The 14,391-nt window shown below is 33.5% G+C and overlaps 1 protein-coding gene across 2 annotated transcripts; it reads left to right on the forward strand.

The window, feature by feature from the left end:
* Window positions 1-62: 62 nt before the first annotated feature.
* Window positions 63-13,419, forward strand: LOC105348313 (actin nucleation-promoting factor WASL). Of its 2 annotated transcripts, none has more exons than XM_034450965.2 (10): window positions 63-242; window positions 2,752-2,892; window positions 7,843-7,929; window positions 8,241-8,340; window positions 9,543-9,617; window positions 10,277-10,464; window positions 11,142-11,319; window positions 11,596-12,056; window positions 12,333-12,441; window positions 13,017-13,419. In XM_034450965.2, exons 1-10 carry the CDS (start codon window positions 144-146, stop codon window positions 13,070-13,072), a joined length of 1,494 nt encoding a protein of 497 aa, XP_034306856.2. In that variant the 5' UTR covers window positions 63-143; the 3' UTR covers window positions 13,073-13,419. The 2 variants fall into 2 exon arrangements, with proteins under 2 accessions (XP_034306856.2, XP_034306855.2); XM_034450964.2 differs by having other exon boundaries at window positions 64-242; window positions 10,274-10,464.
* Window positions 13,420-14,391: the final 972 nt, after the last annotated feature.

Below are 14,391 nucleotides of genomic sequence, written 5' to 3' on the forward strand. Positions count from 1 at the left end.
ATTTTCTTCTATTTAAAGGAATTATTTTGCAAAAAAATATAGAACTACTTCTTGTGTCGTAGTACGTTAAAAGTCTGGCTTCCGGCTTACTTGCTTCCTGTGAAAGAAACATCCCCCTTTTTTGATAAATTTACTCAAAGAACATGTCTGGATCGAAGCAGAGACAGAAGAACGCCCCTTCGCTGCTTTTAAGAGATGATGAGAATGAGTCTTTGTTTGCTCTGCTAGGCAGAGGATGCATGGTAAGACTGTATATTAGAGAAGAACTGTCAAATCTGCCTGTGGGAGACTTCCTGGTTATGGAAAATTGATTGAACAAAAATAATATCAGCCTATACTGATTTGATATGGTTATTATCCCTGAAGAAGGGTTGATTTAATGCATTGAAGTAAATGTAATTCAAATTACATTGATAATTTGTATTAAAATTAATTGTGTAATTACAGACATATGTATACACATTCACATATTGCAGTCATGTATTTATCTATCACCTTATCAGTGTCTATATAGAGCTAAGATCCTGGTTCATATATGTCTCATTTAGTACTGACCTTGACGAAGTGATATTTTGTTGATAAAACAACTTCCATCCCATTCAAAATTCAGTGTACCATCGTTTATTATTTTAATTTGCCATTACATGTACTACGCTCAGTCATAGATTACCGTTTCCTTCACTCTTGACTTTTTTCACAAATATGCACATACCAGTAAAAGAAGTTTGTCTAGTTGAAACTGATTTATATGGAAACATTTCAATCTTTTTTCGACATGTATTCTAGAAATCGACAAGAATCAACACAACTTAATATTAGGAAAATTTGTCAAAGATTTCCTTTTTCCATTCAGAGAAGTATTCAGAATACCTTTAAAAAAATTCAACTTTTCATCCAGGTTCTTATATTTGGTTGTAATTATTAATTTTAGCTCTGTGTCCTTTATCTTGACAAGATAGAGGGGCTATTTCAAAATCAAATCTTGATATTTTTTCCTTCAAAAGAAAGAATGTTATTTAAATTCTAAGGTATATGTGAATATCATGAAATAATTTAGGAATATATGTTGCATAAGCATCTTTGGACAGAGTACATCATGTACAGTAAATGGTTTTGCAATACATATGACAATATATGAACATGAATCATATAATAATTAATATACTGCCTCTGACAGTCTGTGTGAAGAAGCAAATGTGCATATCATACAACAATGCATGTCAGTTAGTGTGACGAGTGTTCGATCTAATTCTGCTAATTTCATATTCAAAAAATCAAATTAGATAAAACTTTATGCAGTGCACTCGTGCAAGCAAATCTAAGACATTTGAAATTTGTTTATTATCACAGCAGTAGTACTGTATAGATAAAAAACTAATAATTTGTTGGATACAAATAGAGAAAGATTGAACCATTTTTAGTGTTCATGTCAACACATGCTTCAAACTCTGTATAAAATAATGCAATATCTGTTAGAAAAATACCAGAGGGCATAATTCAAAAATCTAACTAAAAGATGACTTTGCATTTTACAGAGAACAAAGCAAAATTGAAGCAACATGAATTTAGACACTTTCGTGCGGTAATTGTAGGAACCTATCAATAGAGTTTTAATTTAACACAGGAAACCTGTTCTTTATAACGTTACTATTGGGCTTTGATATCCACAAAGTGTGTTTCCTGCAGCAAAATGACAAAGGTGTGATTTGCCTTTGTCTCTGTTTGATATTAAGTTCCCTCCAGTCGTTTGTGATATGGGTTTTTGTGGTCACAGAAGGTTGCGTAGTCTGTGTAGTGTTTCCCTTTAATTAGAGTGTAATAATTAATAATGTTTTGCTCCCTTATCTGATAATTTAAATTTTGTGACAATTATGTAATGTGTAGCTAATTATCTCTCTTAAGGTGGTATGAGACATCTGTCAATATTAATGTGGATTAAAGTACTTTAACATTAAAATTAGAATACTTTCACCAGTTTAGAATTTTCAAATTTTACACTGTTTAACCAAAAAATAGCTTTTGAAAATTTTGGGAGAGGTAAAAAAAAATGTAAAACCCACAGAGGGATTCAAACTCTAACTTACAGATTTGTAGTAAACCCTCTAACCCACTGCGATACATGTACACTGTTAGGTGACAATTTTGAAAAAGAAACTACTTATATAATGAGACTTCATTTTATGGTAAGTTAATTTGATAAATAATACGTCACAACATGGAGATGTCCCATACCAACTTAAATCTCTCTCTCTCTCTCTCTCTCTCTCTCTCTCTCTCTCTCTCTCTCTCTCTCTCATTGATTTAACTTAATTAAATAAGCAGGTAAATCATAGAACTGAGCTAATAAAACAGCTGAATGATTGTTATAGTTTACATTATGTATTTATTAGAAGGGAAAACTGTCCCTACCAGTGATTGAACTTAAGGGAGATAACTCTGATTAAAAATTCTGAGTTTTCCATTACTGACTATCAGTAAATATGTGAGATGTTCAATAAGGTTAAGTGCAATGTTGATCATGTTGACTATGTAATTGTTTATTACATTACAGACCCTGGCTACATTAGTTATCCATTACATTACTGTAACAGACCCTGGCTAAACTAGTAAATACTCTTTCAAATTGCGTTACAGACCCAGGCTGCATTAGCTATTTATCTATTTATTGCATTTCAGACCCTGGCTATTTATCTATTTACTTCATTTTAGACTCTAACTACTTTAGCTATTTATCTGTTAATTGCATTTCAGACCCTGGCTACAGGTGTAATACAGTTATACCTGGCTGAGGCTCCCATGAGACAGCGATGGGGTAAGAGGGTGACCGGGATCGCATGCTTCATCAAGGACAACCCCAAAAGGTCGTACTTCATCCGCGTCTATGACCTTAAGGTAAGGTTCAGAGTCATGGTCAGAAATAGATTTGCTATATATATGCTCTGGTAAAAATGAATGCATTAGCTGCCCCCACCTTTGAAAATTGGTTCTTTTGTAACCCCCTATGTGTGTTTAAGAAAAATCTTGCTTCAAATTAATAATGGAAAGTCTATGAGTCTTGAATTTTTTTTCATCAAAGAGTTAAAGAGGGCAAACTAATTTTTGAATGTGGCCTTGCTTCTTGTGATGAAGGTGAGAATGAAGGTTATCTTGTGGTTAAAAACAATGCATATATTCATGACCAAGACTGAGGTTTGATTTCAGGCAGAGGTCATATTTTAAAATGTTGATTTATGCTATTAAAAAAAATATATGTTCTGCAAATTCTTAGTGTAGGGCTACTAAAAACAGACAACTGTGGCAATAGTTGTTGTTTTCCCTACAAAAAACGTGTACTTTATTTGTTCATCTGGCTGGAATATGAGAACAGGTAATATTGTTATGGTCAGAAATAGCTGGTCATATGCCCCAATGGCGACATCTTTTTTCATAAGGATAAAAAAATTTTTATCCACATTCATCTGCTGACTTAAAGAATAGAATCAAGTCTGTGGTCAAAAAGTAGTGTTGAGATTGTTCCAGTGAAGGTCTCTCTTCATCTTAGTGGGTGACCTGAGGGTGAGTCTCGGAGTTGTAATCAGCAATAGTTTGGTTGTATGTCCCAGTGTCTACTACGCAGTAACAGTAGGTAAACATGTTAAGAAGGCGCTCCAGACCAGTCAAGGACAGAGGAAAGAAAATGTGAATTTATGGCTGAAAAAGTCAGTGCACCTGACTTCAACATAGAAAATTTGTATATATAGTATTTGTGTCTTTAAGATACATATGTAATAGAATCTTGCTATATATTTTTAATTACTCAAAAAGATAATTACATTTTTTACGATCATTTTTATTCTTGGAGACAATTTGGTTTCTTTTTTACTATTGTTCATTAATTGACAAAGCATTTTTTGGTGTGCGCCTTTCTGCGCCATATTTCATTTTCCCCCTTCATTATTCCTTGAAGCATTTATGATAACCGATATATGCATTTCTGAGTAAAAAAGTTCACCGTCTTTTGATGTGCAAACCGAAAAAAAAAATGTAAATTTTGCATAAGTTTCTTAGCAACAAGAGTATTTTGTTAAGACCTTCATCATTTCTCCTTTGATAACAAAACCTTGTGGAAAGAGTCTTAATAGCCAAAACATTCTACATTATTGTTAAAAAAACACAACAACACTTCATGTTGGACTTCATGAATACCAATCTTGCCAGACAGCAGACCCTAGTCTCAGAACTGTAATTGTAACCTTTGAACAGGGGCTCTTAGTTCACGTTTATCATTGAGCCATCACCCTAGAATGGAGGTGCAAGTCTACCCATGACCCCCTTCTCAGCTGGAAACCCTTGCTATCGGTATTTGCACAAGGGGGGTAAAAGCTTTTTGGTAAAAACAGACAAATTACCCAACTCCTACGTTGCCATAACACTGCCGTTCAAAGCGACCAATGGCAGGTCTTCTGGGCTCGGGGTTTTCACTTCCTTGTTGGTCTCATGTTGTATATTTCATTTTAATTTGTCTGCCGAGTCCCAAAATATGCACATCTGTGTTAGCTGTTGCTTTGGAATGAAAATTAAACTGTGATTTCCTTAATAAGGAATTGACATTCATAAGAATGATAGTGTATTTTGAGGAGACATAATATCATTTTGATGTTGTAGCAATTTCTTTTACAACGTTTCATTTTTTGATGAACATGCATATTATTGCATATCTGTCATTTGTCCCTTTTTTTATTAATTGAACAGAATTTGCTCTAACTTATAGACAATGAAGCTACCGATAGTGGTAATTACGGTTTTATGTTTCTGTCAAAATTCCCCCAAAATCATTTGTCTGTAAAACATTAGAATCTAAATTTGAATTTCAATATGTAAAAAAAGAAGATTCCCCTATTTCCTTTAACCTTTTAATAAAAAATGTAAATGTAATCTGATTAGTTAGCTTTGAAAACAAGGGCATCCCTGTAATTATCTGAAACAGGTCATTTAGTTCAGTACATGTTTGAAAATGTGTTTGGTTTTTTTTTCCTTTACAATTCCAAAGCATTCCCCTAAATTTGTTTAATTTATGAATTATATATTCTATAAAACCTTTTGACCTTTTTTCTCATTGTTAGTGAATTGCCAATAACCATAGGCTACTTTTTTGGTTAAATCATTTTTTATTAAGAAAATTACTAATTATAGAGACAATTCATCAAAAGTGACCCGTTGGGAAAAACGCAAATAGATGAAGCATCAACATAGTAAATGATTGTTTAGTAAGCTGCTCGTCCGTCATTTTAACATGTATACGGTGGTCCCGTGATACGTACATGTCCTGTGGTTTAGCCAGAGTCACAAGAAGTCGCAATTAAAAAACCATTTTCATGATGATAGTTTGACACAGGGTTAATGCCAAACTATTTGACCTATCCAACTTATGTTCATTTAGCTAGCGGCGCTTCTTGAGATATGAAATTTGGAGATACCTGTAATTCTATGACATTTTAAGAGCAAAATTATTAGTCTAAGAGTTGAAAAAAAAAGATATTAGATTTGTGGTACTCCAACAAATTGTAGAAATGGTATAAAGACAACTTTGTAATGATAGACCATCTGATTAAATATCTGACAATAAACGCTATACCAGTCCCATTTCCAAAGTGATTAATTACGGATAACTTGATATGTACTAAAAAGACACTCTTCATAATTCTTAATTAATTGTGAATTGTAATTGCTAGTAGAGGTAATTATTGAAATTTACCTGCTCCTTAAATTTTGACATTTTGTGATTATGCCAATTTAAAAAGATGTGGCAAACGAGCAATATTGATAAAAACATTTTATTTAAATAATTGTGTTCTAAAGATACGTGAGAATATATAGACCTTGGCATTGAGTTTCATGTTTCCACAGTTTTCCTGACTATGGCTTTGTTTAACATTGCCCAGTAATTACTTTCATGTTCAGAACTGCACACTAAGAGCACCTTTGGAGATGTTCTCAGTGCAGATAGAGGGTCACTAGGGCATAGGACCATTGTCTTATCTGCATCACAACAGTAAAGCTTTGCCCATTAACAAATGGTTAACAAGTGTTTGTCGCAGCCAGAAGAACCAGTTTAAACCCACTCAAAACAAGGGGAGATGATTCAATGACCTTTTTGCACTCATCAACAGCAAGAGGAGCCCCTGAAGCAAAAGTGGAAGATGTCATCTGATTTTACTTTTGAAACAAAGGAATAATGGATGTTTGTGGACAGTGTCTTTGTCAACGAACATTCAGATTTCTTAATATGAGAGTTGTTAAAATCGCTACATTATTATGTTATTTCTTTGAAGTAAGTTTGAAGATACAGGCGTAGCGGTGTAATATTTCTCGGCGATTTGTAGTCGTTATGGTTTCCGGTATCGGTGATTCATGATTTCAATTGATCTGTTTCGATTTTGATATAATTTGATGAAATTGATGTAGACATGTCATAAAATGGTTTCTGTCACATGTCTTTGTTTGTTCCAATTGTGTCAACGACCGAAGAGCAATATACTTTTAACCAAAAGTGCGTATTTAAGGTACATAATACCTGGCTATGTAATAAAATTACAAAGTATAAGCTTTAATTTTCTATTTTTGATCCTGGACCTGTTCTTATTTTTTTGTTGCAGCCTTATCTTACTCTGTGTAAATTATATAATTACTGAAGTCCCCTGATAGTTCACCATTTTCCTCTTTCTTCTTCAATTTCTTATCTACCTGAAAATCACTGCACATAATTTCTATAAAGTTGACTGTTCAAATTTAAACCCGACTTTTAATTTTTTCATGCATAAACATATTTTCATATTATACCTCTATTTTCAATGTCTACCCTAACAATGCATTTTTCAGACAGTCATGCAAATACTATAGATATACAAAATCAAAATATGAAAATTCATTAGTACTGTCATTTAAGAAATAAACTACGTTATTTAGTGAACATGGCGTTATGAATAGCAATTGCTCTGTTGGCATATTCCATGATGCGCGCTAGCGCATCATGGAAAATATGCCAGCAGAGCTGTTGCTATTCATAACGCCATGTTCACTAAGTAATCGTTGTTTATTACTTATATTTGCATCATTTTACCACTCGCAAATACCCTGTATTAGCCTAGACCTTGACATTTAGCTATTACATCAAAAGTAAACATTCAGACTGTAATGTATCTTTTTAATTCACATAGATTTGTTAACAGAATCAATGATATGTTATAACAGTAATTCCTTTAAAATGTTATCAAAAACATGTTTTAATATTAATTACGTCAATTTTAATGGAGTTGGAGAAAAACACATGATGTTTCGTATAGTGGTTTAAATCTATAACGTCATGGAAAAGTATATATAACGTTACACCTTTATGACGTCATAGTATAAAGACAGAGCAATTGCGATTATAGAGAAATAATTGCAGCTCCTCCGTATTGGCTTACAGTGGGAAAGAACAATGGAAATGCAAATATAGTGTTATGCATTTCAATTTAATTTAATATAATTTAAAGCAATAAGAAATTAATCCAAATAGGCAAACACACTGTAAACTGAAAATTTTTGCATTGGGGAAATTTTTCAGGAAGTTTACATTGAATAATGTTAATTATTACCAATATTTATATTCACAACATACACTTCATGATGTACGCAAGATTTTGAGACTCGTCCACTGCTGCCAAATAACTTATTATATGAATTTTTTATTTATTTATGGAAATCTCAAACGTCAACAGGTGCATGACATATACGGTAGATGTATTAGCATCATACCAAATGTGGACAGGAAAAAAGATGATAAGTATATTTATGCTATAGAACAGCTCATATTTTTTTCAGTCAAGACAGTGTGTATGGGAACAGGAGATTTACAACCAGTTTCGATACAAGTCACCTCGAGACTATTTCCATACTTTTGAAGCTGAGGTACGTTATTAAAAACATTTCCAAAATTTCTCGAGAGGTTAGTGAAAATTTGAAAATTAAGTAATTCCACATCGTTCAAATAATTTATTTGAGTCAGTGTTAAATAACTTTAGAACATTCATGCAATATGGTTAATATAATTACCTTGTACTTTTGTTACTTGATTTATTTGCTTGCTTTTTTTATCACCAGCTGCAAGTAGAAAAAATATGCAGAAAATTTCAAATAGATATTGTTAAGATGAGTCCTAAGATAGAAAAAATGTCTTTTGTGATGAATAGATTTAATATATTTTCAATTCTATGTTGCAGACTGCCCAAGCGGGATTGAATTTTGCCAGTGAAGATGAGGCTGCCAAGTTCAAGACCAGCGTGGAGCAGAAGTTACTGGAGAGACACAAGAGACGAATGGGTAAGATAACAGGAAGGGGGACACGGGTTGCTTGAGAGCAATATATCATACAATATACTATGGAATCATTAGAAAATTCCATATTTTAACATAAAATTAATATCCTAAGTGAATTATGAAACTCAATCTTTATTTATTAAACTAACACGTAATCAACAAAATAACATCCCAATGAAACTTTTAAAAATTTGGCCAATTTGCTCAGGAATTTATTTGATTCGACATAATACACATGTACTGGAATTTTACATATTAATTATTCACATTCCTAATATTTGAGATATTAAGAGAAATTCAATCCATTTCTTTGAACTGTAAAATTGGCTACAATGCAAGTGGCTTACATGTACATTATTATTGCATCGATTTTGCAGCAGGTGTTTCAAACACTAAATAACATTTTCAAAAGTCAAAAGCACTCCAGGAAAAATGCACATACCAAATGAAAAAAAATTTGGGTAAAAATTTTGAAATGGCATTTTGATATGAAAAATGACTCAATGTTTACTACAATATATACTATACTTATAACGTGTCAATGGAATTCAGAATTTTCCTAATCTGTGAAAAAATAAAGCATAAAATGTGGGTGAAAAATTTCTCAGGTGCTGCCGCATCAGGTTAAGGGGCCTCACTACACCTTGAAATAGTTTCTCAAATCAGCAGAAAATTACTTGATTATGATAGATAGCATGATGAATAAGAAGTATATATGTCAAATAGGCGAAAAGTTGTGCAATTTTAGAAGAAAAAAGATGAAATTTATATAAATTTCATTTAGTAAACATGAACAAAAGCCCCTGGTGGATTCGAACTCATGACATGTGGTTCACAAGCCTGATACGTTAACCACTGAGCTATTATGATAAACATCTGAATCAATTGATACAAACAGTTTATCAAAACATTTAAATCGCCATCTTGTGACATAGTGTCTTAAAAAGTATATGTCTCGGTGTAGTGAAGTACCGTACCTTAAAAGCTTTCACATTGTCTTATTTTATTGCCATAATTATAAGAAAAGGGGAATACTGGTAACTCATTTTCTTTATTTTGAAATAGAAAATGATGTCAGTCTCCTGTTCAAATCTTGCAATAAAACAATAAATGCTATCCTGCTGCTCAACTAAAAATTGACTTAATTTTGGCTTAATATACATACATATAAACTGCAGTTGTAACAAGAGAGATAACTTTTGTAGAGAAGAGGAACCAACAGAAGTCGCAGAACATTCCGAGCACCCAGGCTAAGCAGGCCCAGGTCAACACTGCTCCTGGTATGAACTCTCTTGTCACTCACAATCTACACCTATGACCGCTATTGCTTTATCTAGAAACATATAAAACAGTATATTTACATTTTCCAGTGTCTTTGCCTGTGATAACACTACGTATCGATTTCGTACTATAAAACCCATAACTTCAAATGACGCCAAATTGAGGCACCAGCGGGGTTTGCTTTCATATATTTAAAAATTTAATCGTACAATGGCACAAAATTATATGAATATAAGTAATAAGGAATCATTCTTTGAATATTATGAGGTGATCATTTCGGTCGCTGTGTGATCAAATCTATCATAAAGCCCCTCGGGCTTTATTGAATTTGATCACACCCCGACGAATATTATCACCTCATAATACTCGAAGAATGATTCCTTATTACTTATATAAATATACTATCAAAGTGATGTTAAATTGTGGACAGGATCTTCTAATTTTTAAAAAGTTGAAGCTTTAATTGAAATTTGGGTTCAATATTTTGAATTAGTACACACTTTTAAAAATAAGATAAAGTAAGACATATAATGTATCCTATCAAACATAGACTTTGCCTTAAAGATTTTATGAATCTTAATATATTGATTTTGTGGAACTAATTTACTTCTAAGGCGAACACCAAATTTAACATTATTATAAATTTCTTGTAAAGTAGAGCAACCTACTCCAGCTGCTCAGCCAATCAGCAGTATCAACATTTCGTCTGGAAGTAACACGGTGAAGGAATCAAAGAAAAACAAGACAAAAGACAAGAAGAAGAAGCTGACGAAGGAGGACATCGGGACTCCCTCCAACTTCCGTCATGTCAATCATGTGGGCTGGGATCCAGAAAAAGGATTTGAGGTGGGAACTGGGTGGAACTTTGTACAAATTTGTAAATATTAACTTCAAGACCAATTGAGATTACTTTTTAGCTGTTTGATAGAATAATCTTTGATGATTTTTCTCTAGATGGGAAATCTAACTTACTTATTGTTAGTGTTGATAAATCAGATAATGTTATGAACCATATGAATCCTTAATTACTTCCTGTAACTACTGTGGTTTCATTAATATTCAAGGGCATCAATTTTCATTGATAAAGTGAAAATTACAGTTTCAAGGATACGTAAATTCGTGGCCAATGACCCTATCGATACAAAATGTTTATAAAAATTGCACTTCATTGAACATCTAATTTCGTGGATCAACTAAACAACGAAATCCACGAAAATTGGTATTCAACGAATATTAATGAAACCACAGTATTTACTGTAGATTCCTATTTTTACGTGTGTACTTAATTTTGCAATTTAATCGTTTAGCATCAAATCGTGAGATTAGAATATAAAATCATGAACACCATATCTGTATCATAATTATTTAGTTTACATCTGTCATAAAAATAAAAGAGAGATTTTAAAATACGCGAGATGTGCTTCTCTTGATTTAACATGGATATTAACTCCTCCTCGCGTTTAATTAGGGAAATCTACAGTATAAATTATACATTAACCTAGGATATGCTGTTTTTCCTGTAGATGGAGAAACTAGATGAAGACATGAAGAATCTGTTCTACTCTGTCGGAATCAGTGACAACGACGTGGTGGACAAGGAAACCATCGACTTTATCTACGATTTTGTGGAGAAGAATGGCGGGATTGAACAAGTGAAGAAAGAAATGAAGATCGGGCCTCCCCCTCCCCCACCCCCCTCAGGTAAATGTCGGGTGTCTCAGAAATTTTTTTTGTTTTATATCAAATATCAAAAAGATTTTACCAGTAATTACTTTTTCTCTCCCACAACAAAAGATAATGGTTTTCAGATATTGTTCAGTTATAGATATATAAATATTTATGTCATCTACTTCAAAATGTGTTGTCATATATGTTAATATATACTTATGTGGTTATTGTGCTAAAAATGTATTTTCATATTCCAAAAAAAGAAAAAAGTCAAAAGTGATAACAATTAATATGATTTTTTTTTTCCAGCTCAACCTCCACCGCCCCCATCAAGCCAACAACACAGGCCACCCCCTGGGCCCCCATCTATGCCCCCTAGGGGCCCACCCCCACCTCCTGCTAGACAACAGGCTCCCCCACCAACGAGGCCCATGAAGACCAGTATGGGGGCTCCCCCTCCCCCTCAGAGGGAGAGACAGCTCCCTCCCACCCCACCATTCAAAGGTCCTTCTAGCCCCCCACCACCTCCAGTAGGTGTCCCTAATGCACCACCTCCACCCCCGGCCCCAGCACCCCCTCCTCCTCCCCCTGCCCCGGGGGCTCCACCTCCACCCCCAATGGGAGGAGGGGCCGGTAGGGGAGCTCTGTTGGAGTCCATTAGGGATGGGACCAGTCTGAAGAAGAGCACTCCCAATGAGAGCAGAAGTTCCGGGGGAGACGCCAGAGACAACCTGTTGAACGCCATCAAGCAGGGGAAGAATCTGAAACACGTGAGTTCTTAGAGTTTTATAATTAGCTTGTTATAAGCAGTTCATGTTTGTCATGCATTGCAATATTCAATCTACTCATATGTATTTTGTATGCTTCATTCAAATGTTCATAATTCTTTACATTTGATTTTTAAGACTTTCCTATAGCGGCTATTATTAAAATTTGCCCATGCAGTGTTCACTTTTGTGTCAATCTTTTAAATTTATAAATACAGGGCATGAGATTGAGAATTCAAAGCTTAATTTAAAGAAAACTTTTTTTTTTTTTTTGCACAGGTTGAGCACCAGGCTGATTCTCGCCCAGCAGTGGTGGAGGAACAAGGGGGAATTGTGGGAGCTCTGGCCAAGGCCTTGGCTAGTCGCAGCGCCCAGATCCAGGGCTCGGGTAAGGCCATCCCTAAAAAAATGTCTGTTTGGATTACCGCCTGGGAATTTCTTGACCCAGGAGGGAGGGAGGGAGTTTTATTTTTTTACATTTTTTTTAAGTTAAACTTATCAAATATTGGTAAAAAAAAAAATAAAATAAAAATTTCCATAGAAGAAGTCCTTTATGTTGTTGCTAATAAAATTTTATCAGCTGGGTACTTCAATGAGGCGGGAGTTGATTCCAAACAAACAACAATTTTATTGTGGCCTAAGTTCAGTAATGAGTACCTACTATGTTAGAGATCACTGATACCATTGTGCATAATATGTGTCTATTTCAAAATCATGATTAATCTTTCCCAAAAATTCCTAAAATATTCTTACTGCCAAAAAACCTTCCATTCTATCAAAATTGTTACTGATTTTTTATCTTCTTTTTTTTTAATCAAAATAATGTAAAGTTTTCTCATATCTATGTAAATGTGTACCATATTTCACAACATATATTGATATTGGTTTCTAAAGAAGGTGTCAAGAAATTAAAGAAGTTAAATTTAGTCATTAAATGATAATTATTGGCTCTTTGTTTTGCAGACAACGATTCTGATGAATCGGACATCGACGATGATGATGATGAATGGGACGATTAAATCAGTTACAGAAGAGGATGCGGAATATTATTATTGACTTCTACATGTATATTCTAGTTATGCTACTGTACTGAACTAATAGATGGTGGAGCTTTCTTTACTTGATATGGCAATAATTGCATATTTGTTAAATTCTCAAGCCGCATGTGTAGATGGAACTTATTCAAATATTCCAGATTACAGTGATCATTATAAAATATTTATTAATGGAATATATAAATTTATTTTCTGCTCTTTTTAATATGCTTGATTTATCCTATTTATTGTTATGATTATTATTTTTGGAAAGTTATTATACACTTTTTTTTTCTGTAATGCCTATTCCCGAATAAATCTAATGAATTGATGGAATTTTTTTGCCTTCAATTTTTATAAACAGAGTGACCAGTCTATGATGAGTTTTTCCTTATCTTGTTATTAACAAGAAAAAGCTGTCAATGTGACAGCAAACCAGGCTTTCTTTTGTGTGAACAGTATCTATCATCCATTTGTCAACTCTGAATTGATGAACACTACCAATCACAAGAAATGGGGTACTCTATATGCAATACTTTGCCCAATAATGAATAAGTTCAACAGCTGGTATTTTGTTTTTCAAAAATTATCAGAAATCAAAACCCAAGTAATATGCACACCTCTGATATATGTCCAATTGATTTGCTAAAGAACAATTTTCTATCCTTAAAACTGTAGGAGGAGGTATCTGTACAATAAGGATATCCTTTTGGCAGCCGCCCGCCCGCCATTTTCGTGATTTCATTAACCCGATTTTTCCTTTGGAAAACCCAGTTAAAAATACATAATTTTATTCACCAGGTAAGCTATGTTCCAATGATTGGTTATTTTATAATACAAACTAAAAAGAAAATAAACAAAGAATAACAAAGCATTCAGTTTGATGTGGATTTATAGGAATTGATTTCTCAACAAGATTTTATTATCATGGTTTTCTCTCCTCATGATTTGATTTTACATTATTTCACGCTGCCCCACCTCTTCATTTTCTTTAATTTTATTATTACCCTTATCTGTGATTTTGCTCCCATAAATTACCAGGTACCAGGGATTGTTCTTGTATTTTATCAAGTGCTCCTTTGACAAAATTATGTGCAAGTCTACATTGTACGACACATTGCATCTAATGGTACATACGATTTATATAAATAAAGCTTGTAATTCAGTAAGTTACATGAAAATACAATGTAATATTTTTCAACACTGTGTACCAGTAGATGTTACAGGTAACTTAAGGTGGTATGGGACACTTCCATCTTGTGACGTATTGTTTATCGAAATAAACAATAAAACCAAGTGCAATT

Source organism: Magallana gigas, chromosome 4, assembly GCF_963853765.1.
Source record: "Magallana gigas chromosome 4, xbMagGiga1.1, whole genome shotgun sequence".
Lineage (NCBI taxonomy): Eukaryota > Metazoa > Mollusca > Bivalvia > Ostreida > Ostreidae > Magallana > Magallana gigas.